Raw genomic sequence first — 16,665 nt, forward strand, 5'->3', positions numbered from 1 at the left:
AACCTTAGGTTAAATGTTTCTAAATAAGAATTAGGGCAAAAGAATCTGATTGTATAATATTTGGTATTGTTCCTCTGTTTATGAATTCCACCAAAACAAATGAAATTAATGATAACCTCTCCAAATATAATTAAAAGAATAACACGAAAAGTACTCTAAATTCAGGAAGACTACCCCCATTGACTGTTAAAAATGACCTCCAGCCGGGCACCAGTGGCTCCCGCCTGTTATCCTAGCTACTTAGGAGGTTGAGATCTGAGGATCATGGATCAAAGCCAGCCCAGGTAGGAAAGTCCACGAAACTCTTATCTCCACTAAACCACCAAAATACTGGAATTGGCGCTGTAGCTCAAGTGGTAGGGCACAAGCCTTGACCTGAAGAGCAAGGGACAGGCTCAGAGTTCAAGGCTCACGACCAACAACAACAACATTATAAATAGAGATAGATAGATAGATAGATAGATAGATAGATAGATAGATAGATAGATAGATAGATAGATAGATAGATACATATACTTACATACATATACATATATACATATACATATATACATATATATATATACATATATACATATCACATTTTCTTTTTTTAATTTTTTAGTGTCAAAATTACATACAGAGGGGTTACAATTATATGGGCAAGGTAATGAGTACATTTCTTATCAAGCATTGTTGCCTCCTCCTTTCTTTCCCCTTCCCATCCCTTCCTATCTCCCACTCCATCCCACCCCACCCCCACTCCAGGCCAAATTTGTAAAGTTCGTTTTTTGACATAACGAACTGTACATCTCATTGTTGAAATGGCTCCATCTGTATCCCTATTTAAAGGTTTAATTTTGCCCTTTCCCTCCACAAATTATACCAAAATTAAGTACAATGAAAGCAGGGGTTATACCGTGGGGGAGGGACTTACAAAGCAACAAAGAAATCATCTTAAGTTAGAAATAATCACAAGAAAGAAAAAAAATTTGAATACTCATTTCACCTCACATCAACTTATCTGACCTTTTCTGCTTGTCTCAGACATATACTAGTTACTGAAAATAAGGGAAACCATGGGACCTGTGTTTCTTTGAGCTTGGCTTACTTCACTTAATATAATTTTCCAATTATTTCCATTTCCTAACAAATGTGGCAATGCCATTCTTTCTGATGGAGGCATAGAATTCCATTGTGTATGTACGTACACCACATTTGTTGATCCATTCATCTACGGAGTTGCATATGGGTTGGCTCCATATCTTAGCTATGGTAAATAATGCTGCAATAAACATAGTTGTGCTTTAAGCTGGTAGCTTTAAGGAATTCTATGCCTCCATCAGAAAGAATGACATTGCCCCATTTGTTAGGAAATGGAAAGACTTGGAAAAAATTATATTAAGTGAAGTAATACAGGTCCAAACAAACATAGGTCCCATGGTTTGTTTCCCTTATTTTCAATAACTAGGATATTTCTAAGACAGGCCGAAAAGGTCAAAAGCTATGTACATATGAACATATAAGATGATGCTAAATGAAATGAATCCCTAGGCAGGGACATAAGTGGTTTTTTCTTTCTTACTATTGTTTTTAACATACTTATAATGTACTATGTGATTTTTTTGTTTCTTTTGTATATTCTTTCCCCATGATATATCCCATTTGCACTGTATTTGATTATGGTGCTCTGTATCTTATATATACAATTTTCTAATTTGGAGAGGGGAAGAAATAAAACAAAATGCTTAAAAAGAGATACCCATGAATAGTTCAGATAATGTGATGTTATGAAAATGAACCCTTACATATGTATTTTAATGTTTTTTTTCTTTCATGCTTTTGTTTCTAATGCATTTATAAGATTATCGCTTTGTTGCGTTGTATGTCCCTCCCCCACAGTATAACCCCTGCTTTCACTATATTTCATGTCAGTATAACTTGTAGAGGAGATGGGGAAAAAACAAGTCGTTTAAGGATACAGGTGGACCTGTTGCAACAATGAGAAGTACAAGTTGTCATGTCTTAAAGGAGCTTATAAAGTTGGTGTGGGGGGCGGGGGGGGAGGATTGGGTGGGGGGTGGGGGGAGGCTGGGAAGGGATGTGAAGGGTAAACAAAGGAGGAGGCTGCAATGCTTCATAAGAAATGTATGCATTATCCTGCCCATGTAATTGTAACCCCTCTGTACAGTGTGTTCACAAAAAAATAAAAATTAAAAAAGAAGAGATACCCATTGTAACAATGAGATGTACAAGACACTATGTTGAAAATGAACTTTACAACTTCTGGGGGGTGGGAGGGAGGAGTTGGAGAGGTGGGGAGGGAAGGGTTGGAAGGGGAAGAACAAAGGAGGAGGTAACCATGCTTCATAGGAATGTACTCATTATGTTAATCATGTAACTGTTATCCCTCTGTACCACTGTTTTTATAATGAAAACCATATTTTAAAAAAATGACCTTCTTTACAATAAAACTGATAATTTGTGTGTATTAAATATGAATTTTTTATTCTAAATTTATACATGTTAACTAAAGTAAGTGAATAAAGTTTCATACTGTAAGGTAAACATGTGTTTTATAAATGAAAGTCATACATGTTGAAATGAGAATACAACCTTTTAAATGAGCTTTCTTTTGTGTTTTTTCTTTTGCTTTTGTTAATGTTGGATATGGGGCCTGAATTCATGTCCTGGACTCTGTCTCTGAGATCTTTCTGCTCATGCCTAATGCTCTAGCACTTTAAGCCCGCAGCTATACTTCTGGATTTTGAGTGGTTAGTTGGAGATAAACAATCTCATGAGGACTTTTCTGCCAGGGCTGGTTTCCAACTGCAATCTCAGATCTCAGCCTCCTGAGTAGCTAGGATGACAGGAGGTGTAAGCCACCAGGGCGGGCTGGTACTGCTTTCTTAGGAAAAATCAAAAGTAAATAAAATAGACTTAGTTTTTGTACCTCATGGGGCTAAAACCCAGGATCAGGGCTCTGTACCTGAGCATTGTCATTCAAGTCTAACATCTGCCACTTGAGCCACAGCTCCACTTCAAGGTTTTTTCGCTAGTCATTTGGAGGTAAGTGTTTCAAGGTCTTTCCTTCCCAGGCTACAATCCGCAGATTTTAAGCTTTTGAGTGGCCATGATTACAGGCATGAGCCCCTTGCAGGCAATAGGTATTCTATTTTCCAGAAAGTTTTATGTCAATTTTTAATACACTGATTTAAAAATCTAATAACCCTAAGATAGTTTCAGACATGAATGTTAGAAATGGATTTGTAAATACAGGAAGCTATGAAATAATGAGCAGAAAATTAAATTGTTCCAAATGGAAGATAATTGTTAAGAACATATTGTACTGACACTAAGACTCATTGCTATCATGTTTGTATTTGTAAATATGACACAAGTGAATCAAGCTCATCTCTCAATATCTTCTTCTCCCATTCTTTTCCTCCCCTTGTTCCTAAAAGTTCCCTTACCATTGATAAATTATAAAATCTCCCACCTTTCCCGCCTGAGCAAGTAACTAGAAATTCCTCTTTATTCTACACAACACTTACAAAGTGATTGTTCTTGACCTCATTGATGAAGATCTGCAGAGGAATGCTGTTCTCATCTTCTTTCTCTTTTTCAAGGTTAATATACTTGATTCATTCAACCCAAAGTAGCACAATTATTAGCCGGTAACATATTTTTTAAATCAGTCTTGTTAATATTTTTCCGATCTGTATTTTGTAGATCCTCAACACTTATGGAGCAATTATATGTTTGCATCAATGTAATAACATTGTTGGAAAATAGGATTTCAAAGAGAAGAGTGTCCAGGAACATGACATTTGAGAAGGGATCAGACTAAGTGTTTCAAACTTCACCATCTAGATGGGAGAGCTGATGCCTGCTTAGGCAACTGAAAGGAACAGTGGCTTTGAGCTAGCTCAATGGAGCATGGAATATGGATGGCACCAAACCTGGGACTTCCTCCCAGAGTCTGTGTACGGTTGCTCTGCTCTAGTCTCTGACTCTCACACTGGAGCCACAGCTCCACTTCTGGCTTTTTTCAAAGGTAAGTGGAAATAAGAGGCTTTCAACTATCCTACACAGACTGGCTTCAGTCCTCATATCTCAGCCTCCTGTGTAGGATGGGATTACAGGATTAAGCCACTTGTGCTGGATGACCTGTATATATTTTCAGAAAATGTTAGCTGAAGTTCATCATTGCAGTGAAGGGAAACTTAGGGTGGATAATCCAAATGTCTTTAAAAATAAATACTGTGTGATTTAGAATTGAACCCAGGGTTCACAAACGACCTAAAAATTAAATATAAACACTTTCTTAATACCTTTGCAGAAAACAGATCCATTTTTCCTTTTGTTCACAAGAACTGCAAATTAAAATGATAGCCAATGTTAAACTACATCTCATATACAGGATCTTTACAATGAAAGAGCAAAGGAGACCTACCAAATTCATTTTTCTTTTTCATTTTTTGATAAGACTAGGGGTGGAACACTGGGTCTGGGCTCTGTCTATAATTTATTTTGCCCAAGGCTATCACTCTCCACTTATGCCACAGCACCACGTCTGCCTTTCTGTGGGTAGATTATTGGAGCTTTGAAATTTGTAGACTTTCTATCCTGGGCTGTCTTTGAACCACAGTCTTCAGATCTAGCATCCTGAGTAGCTAGAATTACAGGCGTGAGTCACTATTGCCAACCTGACCTAGCAAATTCTGTATCTAAACACCCTCAGCATTGAAATGGATCAGGCAGAGGCAAGTCTGTACTTTCCTACAAAGACTATCCAGACTCCATCCTGCCTAAGAGATCAGCAGGATACTCCCTGTTTATTCTTAAAAACACTTACAGAGCCAGCCTTATGGAAATCATTGGCAAAGGTCTGCAATGGAATATACTTCTGAAGTTCCTTCTGTTTTTGAATGTTGCTATATCTGAGAAATTGGATAAGAATGCAAAAAACACAAGGAATTAGCTAGTAGTATGAATTACAGGATATTATTTGACAGAAAAAAGCATGAGATCCAGAATGCAAGCGATATTCCAAGGAAATGACATCTGGGAAGGAGGTCCATTATTTTTAAAAAATTACTCTGGGAAGGGGAGGACCAATAACTTCCTGTGTAGCAATACAAACACAATTGTTTAGAGAAATGTATTTGTATATGTAAGTATATAGGTATATGTGTATATACATATGTGTGTGTTTATATATATGTATATATGTGTAAGTATGTTTATACTTATATATGTATATATTTATACACACACTCACACACACACACACACACACACACACACACACACACACACACACACACACACACACACACACACACTCATACACATATTGCCAGTTGTGGAGCTTGAAACTTGGGCCTGAATATTGACCCTGAGCTTTTTAGCTCAAGGCCATCACACTATCACTTGATCCACATTTCCACTTTCAATTAATTGGGAATTTCTTGAAGATAAGAGTCTCAACAATCTTTCATTTCTGGGCTAGTTTGGAACTGCAATCCTCAGGTCTCAATCTCCTGAGTAGCCAGGGCGATAGTGTCAGGTCACCTACATATATTGTAGAAAATATTCACTCATGTCAATCAGCTGTAGCCCAGGAGACCTTAGGGCTTAAAACTAAATTTTCTTATGAGTAAAAAGTGCCTTCTATTTATAAGTGTAGCCAGGCCACATAATTTCTGTTAATATGGGGAGAATCGATTGGGGACACTGTTTGCAGACTTGTATTCATTCACTAACAAATAAAAAATAAGTATGAACATTGGAAAATACCTTTGAAGTAAAGAGCGCCATTTTTCTTTTAGCTCTGAAGAACTGTGATTTAAAAAGAGAGAAAATATTATACAACACTTCACATTCATGCTATGATTTTCATTCTATCCTTAAAGAGAATGGCAGTCCAGGAGTATCAATGTGAATGTGAGTGGAATAAGAACCTACTCATAACTGGGGTTTGATGGACTCTACCTTTTCCTGGTGATCTGACTGTGATGTGAATTAGACTTTAGGGTGGAAAAGAACTTGGACTGATATTGAGAAACTTATTTTCTAACATGTGATGCAAGCCACCTGATCATAGGCCAGTCTCACAATGCCTTCCATCCATAGTGATTAACACCAGACAGAGCAGATATGCTAGTCAACTATGAAAATGTTTTGCAAATTAAACCCTATGGAAGAAATTGGTCATTTTGACAGAATATTTTTAATCCAGCAAGACAGGATAAAATTTGGAAGAAAATTTTCAAATATTGCAAAGTTGCAAGGTTTCATTTCCTCATAGAAATTTCAGGACTGTAATATGCTGTGTTATTTCCTAGGAAGCTTACTTTTTATTACCCATCACACTAAGTCTTTAATGATGAATGCTAAGATTACTACTTACTGTACTCTGTACCATCAGCTTCTCTTGTTATATTTCTCTCCTCTGAAGGGATTGAAAGCAAGCATTGGAACTCTTACTCACCCCTTATAACTTTTTATAACCTGGCACACATTGGCTTTAGAAACACACTAAATTTTTACTTTCCAAGTGTTTTCTAGGTGTTACAAACCACATCACTATAAATATTATTGCTTTCATTTTGGGGTGAAGTTATACTGTGTATGTGTATGTATTTACATTTGTGAATACCAGGAATAGAATTATTGGGGCATGTATCAATCCAATATTTTTCTCCTTATGAACCTTCAGATTTTTGCCATGTCTGCATATTTTTTAATTCCTTCATTAGTAGCTCCTCTACTGAACAATTCTATGCTGTCCTGTAACCTGCTTCATCAGGAGAGAGGCGCCCATCTTTGATGGCCCCTAACCTGCTTACATATATACACATAATGTCTATTTCCTGAAGCCATGTTGCAGAATGCTCATAAAAGTCATCTGCCAAAGACCAAGGAGGCTGGACAGGGCAACAGCTTTAGAACTCATACAATTTGTGATGACCTAATTTTAATTGTTACTTAAAGATTAGTTTCTAGGAACCCCTCTTCTATTTCCTAATTTCACCAGCTTCTGTATCCTTGAGTTGCACTAAGCACTAAGAACTGAGAGCCTTCAGAGAAATATGCCTTGAAGAAGACCTGCAGAGGCCAACACACACAATTCCAGCTTCCCAATCACTTTCGATCGTTTTTCAAGACAAATTCATCAGAGAATTAATAAGTGGACAATTTTGGAACTATTTTCCTTCTGTGTCTCAAACTTCTGAGAATGCGTGAGGTCTTGGCCATGAGAAAAGTTGAACAGCATGCATTCAGTCCAAACAGATGTATAAAACAGCTAGAAATGAGGGGTGCAGTTTGACAGCATGGATGAAACAATTTACACCTTCTTGGTGAATCCACAGCTTTAAACCTATCTACATTCTCTGTCTTCATGCAGACGTAGGCATATGTGCTAGAAAAACTCACCTTCAGTTTAACAGTAAAGCTTCATTCAGATTACCCACACACCAAATATGATACACTCTACTTACAAAGAAGCAATATGCTAGTATGCTACAGAGCAATTGAAGTGCTTTGCTAATGATGATACATGTGTATATACATACATATAAATATATATCTTTGGAATTAAAATCATTCTCTATAAGGAATTACAAGGAGTGCAAAATTAATTTTTGAAACATACTTTCAGGATTCTCTAACACTTAGCTGAATGAATTCTATTACTGTGATGTAATATATAGGTAACACCTGGTCTTCCACAGTCAACATCCACTCTCCCCCAAGAAGATTCTGTAAACCCATTGAAAATCACTGGTCACAACCACTTGCATACTGATCCATTGGAATATATTGGAATCTAAAAGTGTCTGGAGGTATGTATATAAAAGGTCACTATGAAGATCAAAAGTTACAGATCAGCCTAGAAGACAATCAGATTGCGACTATGTTTCTTGTAATAAATTTAGATGAAAATAAGTTATATTTTCCATCATTTCTGGAAACTATGCGCATGGCTTTCTCATAGCATAACTACAATATTCACAGAGCATAGTTGTCAGTCTTACCAGAAAGCGAGCTTGTATTTCTCCTGGGGCCAACTCAAGACAAAAGTTTTTCTGGAACAGCCATCACCATTTGCTGCTCTGTCCACACATTCAGCCATAGACAGGATATGCAGTGGGATTGTATCTTTTATCTTAAAGCATTTCATATATCTGCAAAGAGAATTGCACACCATCATTCTTACTTTATTACTTCTTTTTAGCAGTGAATGCATTTGAACTCAGGGCCTCATTACTATATCTGACCTTTGTTTATGAAGGCTAACCATCTATCATTGGAGTCTATCCCTGCTTCTGCATTTTTGGAGGGTAAATGTATGTACATCCATGCCAGACTGGATTTGACTCACACTCCTCAAGTTTCAGACTCCTGAGTAGCTGGGATTACAGTTGTGAGTATGCGGTCCTGGGGTTCTTTGGTGGATACTTACATGTTGGGAAGTGTCATTCAGCTAAATTGAAGTAATCACTGTCCCAATATCTACTTTTGTCATATTTAAATCAGATAAAGACTGTCACATCATTATTTCTTTGGTTGTTAAATATGTTTTTTTAGATGGGGCTTTTGTATGTTGTCTAGCCTAGACTCTAACTCTGGAGCCTCCTCTCTGAAACTCTTTGAGCTGAGACAGGCAGTTGATGGATCACAACAAGTCCATGTTGCTTTCTTCAGTCTTGACTATGTTCTCTACAGGAACACAGCATGGGACCTGCAATGATTTCTTGGGAAATAAACAAGGGATCTAAAGTTCTGCAAAACCAAATGAATACAAATTCTAAATTGTCTTAAATGTCATTTGTGAGTGAAAAGCATTGCGTGCTTTTCAGGAGAGCATGCAGTCCATACGTACTTGGTGTTAGACACCAGCAACACATCACTGAAGAGGAAGAGGTGCCGCTTCTTCCTCCTCCAGCCTCTTCTCATTTGCACTGGGCTGTGGATGACCAGGGCTCTGTCATTGTCCTCCAGGGAAACAGGTGTGTTCTGCTGAGCATCCTCCTCAGGAAGATGGCTTTCCTGCTGCACACCAACACCACACACAGTCAGTGTAAACATATGTCCCAGTTTTATGCCAAATGGATGGGGACACATTGCCACAGGTGGTCTTCTCAATCCCAACCTGACTGTGTTACTGATACCCAGGGGACTTTGTTCTTTGGATTTTAAACCAAACAGAAAATCTTAATCACTTTTTAAGATATAAGGAAGACAGATATAGAAACAGATCTTGGACCTTTTCTTCTCTAAGAAATGGAGAAAAGAACAAGGCAGGAAGCTAATGCAACTGTCCCAGGAAAGGAGAAGAATCTGGCAAGGGAGCAGTGAGCCAGGAGAAATGTTAGGGCAAGGCTAAGCAGATGACCACAGCAAACTGTCCAAACATCACTGCAAACATGAGAAGTGTTTTACAACATAATAAGAAATAATTCCAAACTTGTAAAGTTCATTTTCGACATAACGACTTGTACATCTTGCCCATGTAATTTTAACCCCTCTGTACAGTATTTTCACAATAAAAAAAGAAATAATACCAAATTGCTTTTCTACTAACACACATAGTGGTCTAACTATACCTGCTTGGATGATTATTCCCACCTTATCAATATCTAATATTGGAGGAAGAGAAAATTGAGAAAGAACATCACAAAATATGTGAAACCGTTAAGAATTCCTAAATGTGAGGAAGTCCTTAGGTTTGTTGGCTGCACTGTGTCTCTTGTCAGTAGAGCTGTGGCTCTGTAGTAATGGTCACTACATCAATAAATGGACACCTCTGCTCACTGGCTGAGGTGTGGGCAAGTCTCCTCCATACTGTCTCCCATGCCCTTTCACTCCCATCTCCTCTGAGAATGTGAGGACTACGGGCTTCACCCCAAGCTCTGAACAGTGTCAGCAGGGGCCACTTTTTATGAACAGTATTGAAGGTCAGAGTCAGTGCACAAGGTCAGGAGAAGGAAGACAGAACACGTTCCAGGGCCGCCCTCTACAGGAACCTCAAAACCAGTATTTTCACAGACTACCTTGTGCAGGGAATCCGTGCATGGTGAGTGTGGGGATTGCAGTGAACACTTGTATTTGTCCATTGCATGGCTCTAGACAGCAGACATGGCTGCAACTCCAACAGATACCGCAGTCAACTGCCTGGAATCTGAGCGCTGGTGGTTCCTCATTCTGTGATGTCACGGATCTAAGGCTCATGCCATAACTGCCAATCTAACATATCCTTGTATTTCCTGATTGGCTCTTTTCAACTTAATATAAACACATACACATATATATTTGTGATTATCAGAACAAATACACCTACTATATACATTTTTGCATTTTCTTTAATATAGCCCTGAATCATAACCCAGAATATTCACTGAAATTTCAGTGCTCTAAATAGGCCTAAGGCCTGGATATTTAACAAAGAAAAAGAAAAGAAGTTTAATTGATAACTTCCAGGCTGACATATCCTCTTCCTTTCTTATTAGCTCTTTTCAACTTCCTAATCTAATCCAATACATGTTTGCAATTGTTAGAACTGATACACATACTACATATAATTTTGTGTTTCCCTTTAATATAGCACTGCATCGTAGCTCAGAATATTCATTGAAATTTCAGTGCGCTAAGTATGCCTGGGCCTGGATATTTAACACAGAATAGCTGTTTAATTCAAAATCATGAAGGAAGAATGTCCCAAATCATGGTATTCTGAAACTAGGCCTGTGGTCAGGGGCCTGGACTGGCTCATGTCTCAGAGACCAAGAGCACTGTGGAGAGAGCCTGTGCTGAGCCAGCCTGTGCTGGGCAGAGTGGGCAGGACAGGTGTTGCTCTTGTAATGCAATCCTCTCCAGAGAACTAACCAGAGCTCCAGAGATTTCTCTCATTCAGAGAGCAGCTTCCTTGTCACTGGATGATATTTCCACATATTCCCCTTCCTAAAGACCTCAAAATCTCTCCCCACTGACTCTGGGACCAAGCTTTTATCAGGAATCCTCTTGGGTGAAACCAAACCCACACCAAAGCAGCAGATCCTCCATGCAGACACAGCAGATGCCAGGGTGATTCCACTGGAGACACACTGGTTATTTCCTCTTCACAGACACACCCACCACCTCTCCACACCTCCCACTATTACCACCCCTAGTCCATGCTCATCTGATCTATGCTCTATAGTCTTATCTTTTGTAAACTATTGTATGATCTGGACCATACAAGAGAATTCATTTTTACATTTTTCTTTCATTTTCTTAAGGGCATATTCATACTTATTATTGAAGGCATTTATCAGTTCATTTCTTTGAAGCAATTTAGTAATATCATTTAATACATTTTTCTTCCTTCTTTCCTTCCTTCCTTCCTACCTTCCTTCTTTCCTTCTTTCTTTTGCTTACTTTTGTACAGTATAACTTTCTGTCTCTCTTTTTACTTTCTGTGTTTTTTCCCTTGGCACTCCTCTATTATACTCTGTGTGTTTCTCTTTGCTTCTTTCCTGCTGGCTTTCTTTATTTTCTTTTTACAACTCCTTTGACTTGAACTCATGGCCACAGTGACGTTCATGACCTTCTTTTGCTTAAGGGTAGCATTCTCACCACTTGATCCACAGCTCCACTTCAAGCTCTTTTTTATTGGGGGTGGAGGCTACTTTTTGTAGATCAGTGCCTCTTGGATTTCCTGCCCAGCCCACTTCACATCATGATCCTCAAATCAGGCTCGCTTGACTACTTAAGCTTATATAACTCAGAGAGACACTGCCACAACTAATTTTTAAATTAGCTTTTTCAATGCTGAAAATGGTCTCATTTTGAGGTTTACATGCACTTGTATAATGTACTTTGGTCACATGCTTATTATTCTAAAACTTCTTATCCACATTTGAGTAGTTTTCTTCATGCAACTTTCATTCATATGGATAATTTTCTTCAAGAACACCCAATAGTTAGTTTAACCTTTTGCCCATCCTAGGACTTTTGTGTTGCCTCCACTTTGGCTTCCTGCAAATAAAGCAACTCAAACCATCTTCATCCAGTCAGGTGCAAAGCCCTCATTCCCACTAACCAGGCGCTCACAATCTTGGGACCTATGCTTCCTGTAGGGTGTAGATATTGGAGAAGCTCTGTCCTGTGCAGAGTCATGGATAGAGTTACTATGTCTCAAGAAAAGCAAATATGCAAACAAACAACCTTGCTGGATTGGAGAAGTCAAAAGGAAGCACCAGAGCTGTGAAATTCCTGAAGAAGTGAGTAGAAGCCAGACATTCAAATCTCTCAGTTTCTTAAGATTTTAGTAAAGCTTTCAAAACAAAAACCAAAACCATGCAGTCTGTGATCTCCAGAGACATCTTAGTTTTTACATTTTTTAAATAATAGATTTATTGGACAAATGATTGTAAATGACTGGGATATTTTCATACATGCATACAACCTCCCACAGACCAAGTATCACCTTCCTTTTTAGACATCCACTTTCCATTATATCTTTAACACTTAAGATATATTTTCAAATAAACTCTAGCATCTGCCTATGAGAGAATGTGTGATGATTGTCATTTCGTGTGTGGTACATTTCACTTTACACACTGCTGTGCACCTTACCAGAAATGACAGGGCTTCATTCTTCTAAATTGATCTGTATATATGGTACAGGAAATGTAGTCTCATGAATTTAAATCAAATTTATAAATGAGGGGAGTAGAGTTTTGGAGAAAAAGAAGCAATGATTTTCAAAAATACCCAAGCAACATGTGCATCTGCTGCTGGGAGGTCAAAGAAAGAATAGAGAGTTCTAGTTGTAGAGAATGAGGCAGGAAGATGGATTTCAGAGTGAAGCCTGGCAATGTAGTTTTCTGACTACACAAGGTGAGGCATGCATTTAGTCTGCATGGTCCCATTGTGACTACGTATTGGCCAATTGCCTGGAGGAGGATCCTGGAATTGATTTGCTTCTGGTTCTGAATATTCCTCAATCCATGGGTAGTGATTTAAAGATAGGTATGTGAGAACCTTGCCTGCAACTGTGAACATATTTCTGAGTTCTTTCTCAGGAGATCTGTGGGGAGATAGGTACAAGAAACCAGAGATCGAGAGAGGGAAGAGAAGGAGACAGACACAGAGACCAGAGACACAGAGACAGAGAGAGACAGACAAAGAGACAGTGAGAGAAAAAGAGAGATTCTGTTTTTTTCTTTTTTTTTCTTTTGACAATCCTAGTGTTTAAAATCTGGGCCTGGGTTCAGTCCCTGAGCTTCTTTTATCAAAGCTAGTGCTCTACTACTTGAGCCATGGTGATGTTTTTGGGTTTTTGAGTATTATATTAGAGATAAGAGTCTCATGGATTGGGCTGGGAAGGTGGCTCAGTGGTAGAGCGCTTGCCTTGCATGCCTGAGGCCCTGGGTTCGATTCCTCAGCACCACATAAGCAAAAAGAAAAAAAGCCAGAAGTGGCGCTGGGGCTCAAGTGGTAGAGTGCTAGCCTTGAGCTGAAGAACTGAGGGACAGCGCCCAGGCCCAGAGTTCAGGCCCCACAACTGGACCAAAAAAAAAAAAAAAAAAAAAAAAAGAGTCTCATGGATTTTCCTGCTGGGGATGGCTTTGAACCATGATCCTCAGATCTCAGCTTCCTGAGTAGGTAGGATTAAAGACATGAGCCACTGGATCCTGGAAAACTATGTCTTTATAAGACTTGGGTAATTTAAAGCATACTGCCAAGTTCAATATCCTCAAAGTCAGACAAGTATTTTTTGTAATAAAAATGAATATACAAATATAGAAATGTAGATGAGAGACATAGGTAGATGAGAGACATAGAAATATATTCCGGTAAATATAAAATAGAAAATTAATGTCATCATTGAAAGCCAATTGATATATTTACATGTGGTGTGTGTGTGTGTGTGTGTGTGTGTGTGTGTGTGTGTGTGTGTGTGTGTGTGTTTGTGCTGGTTCTGAAAGTAGAACTCTGTTGGGTCTTTGTCTGTCCCACAAAATACAGACCGGGTCTGAGGAAGGTTGCCCCTTCCCCAGCCTCCCTCAGGCCAGGAGATATTCAGACACAGCGGGGAGCCAAATCCACAGATTCCCCCTTTTTTTTGTTTTAATGGCAGACCCACCTCCCAGTTAGTTATCCTTTTCCCTCCTCTGTAAAAGTTGTTTTAATAGGATTACATTGGTAAGGATAGCATTGGCTACCCAGGGGGTTCCAGGCAAGTCTGGGGGAAGAGGGTGGAGGGAATTAGGGAGATGAGGAGGGAAGGGATTGTAGGGGGAAAAACAAAGGAGGGAGAAACAATGTTTGATAAGAAATGTACTCATTACCTTACTTATGTAACTGTAACCTCTCTGTACATTGTCTTTACAATAAAAAAAAATACCAAAAAAGAACAAAGAGACTCAGGGATAGCACCCAGGCCCTGAATTCAAGACCCAGGACTAGCAAAATAAAATGGGGGAGGGAGAAGGGATGAATAGAGAGAGGAATGATGAACAAAACCAGTCATAACATTCAATTAAATATATACATAGGTGAAAATGCAACTAGAAAAATTGAGGGAAGGAGTTGGGAGAGAGGAGGGAGAACAGTGGAAGGGGTAATATTGATCAAGATTTGTTTTAATGGCAGACCCATCTCCCAGTTAGTTATCCTTTTCCCTCCTCTGTAAAGGTTGTTTTAACAGGATTACATTGGTAAGGATAGCATTGGCTATGCAGGGGGTTCGAGGCAAGTCTGGGAGTCGAGATTCGCCAGACTAGGATAGGGAGGGCCCTTGTGCATGATCCAAGAGCCCATCCCAGTTACCTCACATCCCCACCTAGCACAGTAATAAACATCAGTTGGACAAGATCTAAACTGGAAGCATAACAAAAGGTGGTTGTTTAACAATAAGTATGGATTCAATGCCGCTACACAAGCATTTAGCAAAAGAACAATTAAAGCAGGTAACATTAAAATAATTAACTCCTAAAAAATATTAAACAGTCCGTAGGGTGGTGATCAAAATGAAGGTCAGGCCACCAGGTCGAAGGGACAGCTTCTCTTGTGGTACTATTGATGATTTCTGCATTGCCAGCGTTGATCACTGCCCAGGTAACCTGTTGAGGTTGATGCAGATTCCATAGGGCCATTCCCAGGATTGGGAGTCAAGGCAGCCAACAGCTGGAGTATCGCCATCTGCAATTGTTAGAGAACACAAGAGCTTCTCAAGGGCTGGTTGCCCTTGGGGATGGTTAGTAATTGTCTTTCTAGCTTTTGTCTTTAAAACACAAGCCTTGGCCATGGCCGTTTTTCTTTCCTTGTTGGTTAGCTTATTCTTGGGCATCCTCCTGTATAGAGGAAATGGGTAAAAACTTAAGGTTCCTGGCAGGGATCCAAATGGGAGTGGACTCCCCTATGGGGAAAACATATCCAAGTCCCCTGCCCATATTAACTAGGGGGTCATGTCCTCTCCATTGTTGTGTCAGGGGGTCCTTCCACCTGACTTTCACTTGGGGCTTAGGGTTTAGTTGTCCCCAGTGCTTCTGAAATCTGGATTCAGTTGCCCCTTTTGAAAAAGTTAAAATGTTAATGGTAAACAAAGCTATCTGTAACTGTATATGGGGGCTAACTCCCCCTTTTTTGTTTTATTGGCTATCAGAATCCAAATTAAAGGGTTTTTGAATGTCCTGAAGGGCCGTAATTATGGCCAGCATTTCCTTATATTGTAATTGTAATTAACTTCTTGTGACATCCTGTCTTTTAGCAGGGCAAATAAGGGCACAAGACTATCTTTAGGGACAGAAACCCATGGCAACAGCCAATTGATTTCCCCTAAAAGACTCTGAAGTTGGGTTAAGGTCAGAGAGGCTGGGATATCCAGCAAAGGCTTAAGGGGGCTGGCCTGTGTCAAGGTAAGGGGGGGTCCCGAGCACCTTAAAAGGAGCTACCTTTTGAATTTTGGCGAGAACCTGGGCCAAAAGGCCCTCCAGGCAGCTTGGATCTTGGTGCCCCAGAATTATATCATCCATGTAGGCATAGGCAAGGGAGGTATCTGAACCCAGCAAGGCCCTAAAATTGTGGCCAAGTATTGTTGGCAGAAGGCCAGACTATTGGCCATATCCTGTGGCAGCACCGTCCATTCAAACCTCAGATCAGCCTGGGAAAAATTAAGAGAAGGTATAGAGAAAGCAAACTTCTCGCAGTCATCTGGATGCAGAGAGATAGAAAAAAAATACAATCTTTAATATCAATCACAACCAAGGTATATTCTGAAGGTATAGCAGGAGTCCAGGGCATACCTCTTAGGGGCGTTCCTACTAGCTCCATCCTTTCATTTACCTTATGTAGGTCTTGGAGCATAGGCAAAGCCCCAGAGGCTTTTTGAATAACAAATACGGGTGTGTTCCAAGGACTTATGGAAGGGCAAATATGCCCAAGGTTTATCTGTTCCTCCACCAGAAGGTGGAGGGCTTCAAGTTTAGGTTTGGTCAATGGCCACTGCTCCACCCAGATTGGGCTTCCTGGCTTCCACCTAATGGGAGGTACTCGGGGGGCAGTGGCCTTTTGGATTGGGGGTGCACCCGTGAGGGTTCCCTATGTTCTTCTCTGTAATTATGAAAGTTAAAAAAATCCCTCTCCTTAACTCCCTCTAGATCCTGTTTAAACCTTTGTGCTTCTTCCCCA

At 39.5% G+C, this 16,665-nt stretch overlaps 1 protein-coding gene across 1 annotated transcript; it reads right to left on the bottom strand.

Annotated features, from left to right (window-relative positions):
* Positions 1 to 1,951: 1,951 nt before the first annotated feature.
* Positions 1,952 to 10,106, bottom strand: LOC138826742 (rho GTPase-activating protein 20-like). The gene is made up of 7 exons (XM_070021983.1): positions 10,044 to 10,106; positions 8,873 to 9,042; positions 8,025 to 8,174; positions 5,782 to 5,823; positions 4,838 to 4,922; positions 3,534 to 3,617; positions 1,952 to 1,969 (listed from the first exon to the last, which is right to left on the bottom strand). The coding sequence occupies exons 1-7, from the start codon at positions 10,104 to 10,106 to the stop codon at positions 1,952 to 1,954; spliced, it is 612 nt and encodes a 203-aa protein (XP_069878084.1).
* Between the last annotated feature and the right edge of the window lie 6,559 nt (positions 10,107 to 16,665).

Source organism: Dipodomys merriami, unplaced genomic scaffold, assembly GCF_024711535.1.
Source record: "Dipodomys merriami isolate MVZ:Mamm:240054 unplaced genomic scaffold, mDipMer1.0.p SCAF_15, whole genome shotgun sequence".
Taxonomy (NCBI): domain Eukaryota; kingdom Metazoa; phylum Chordata; class Mammalia; order Rodentia; family Heteromyidae; genus Dipodomys; species Dipodomys merriami.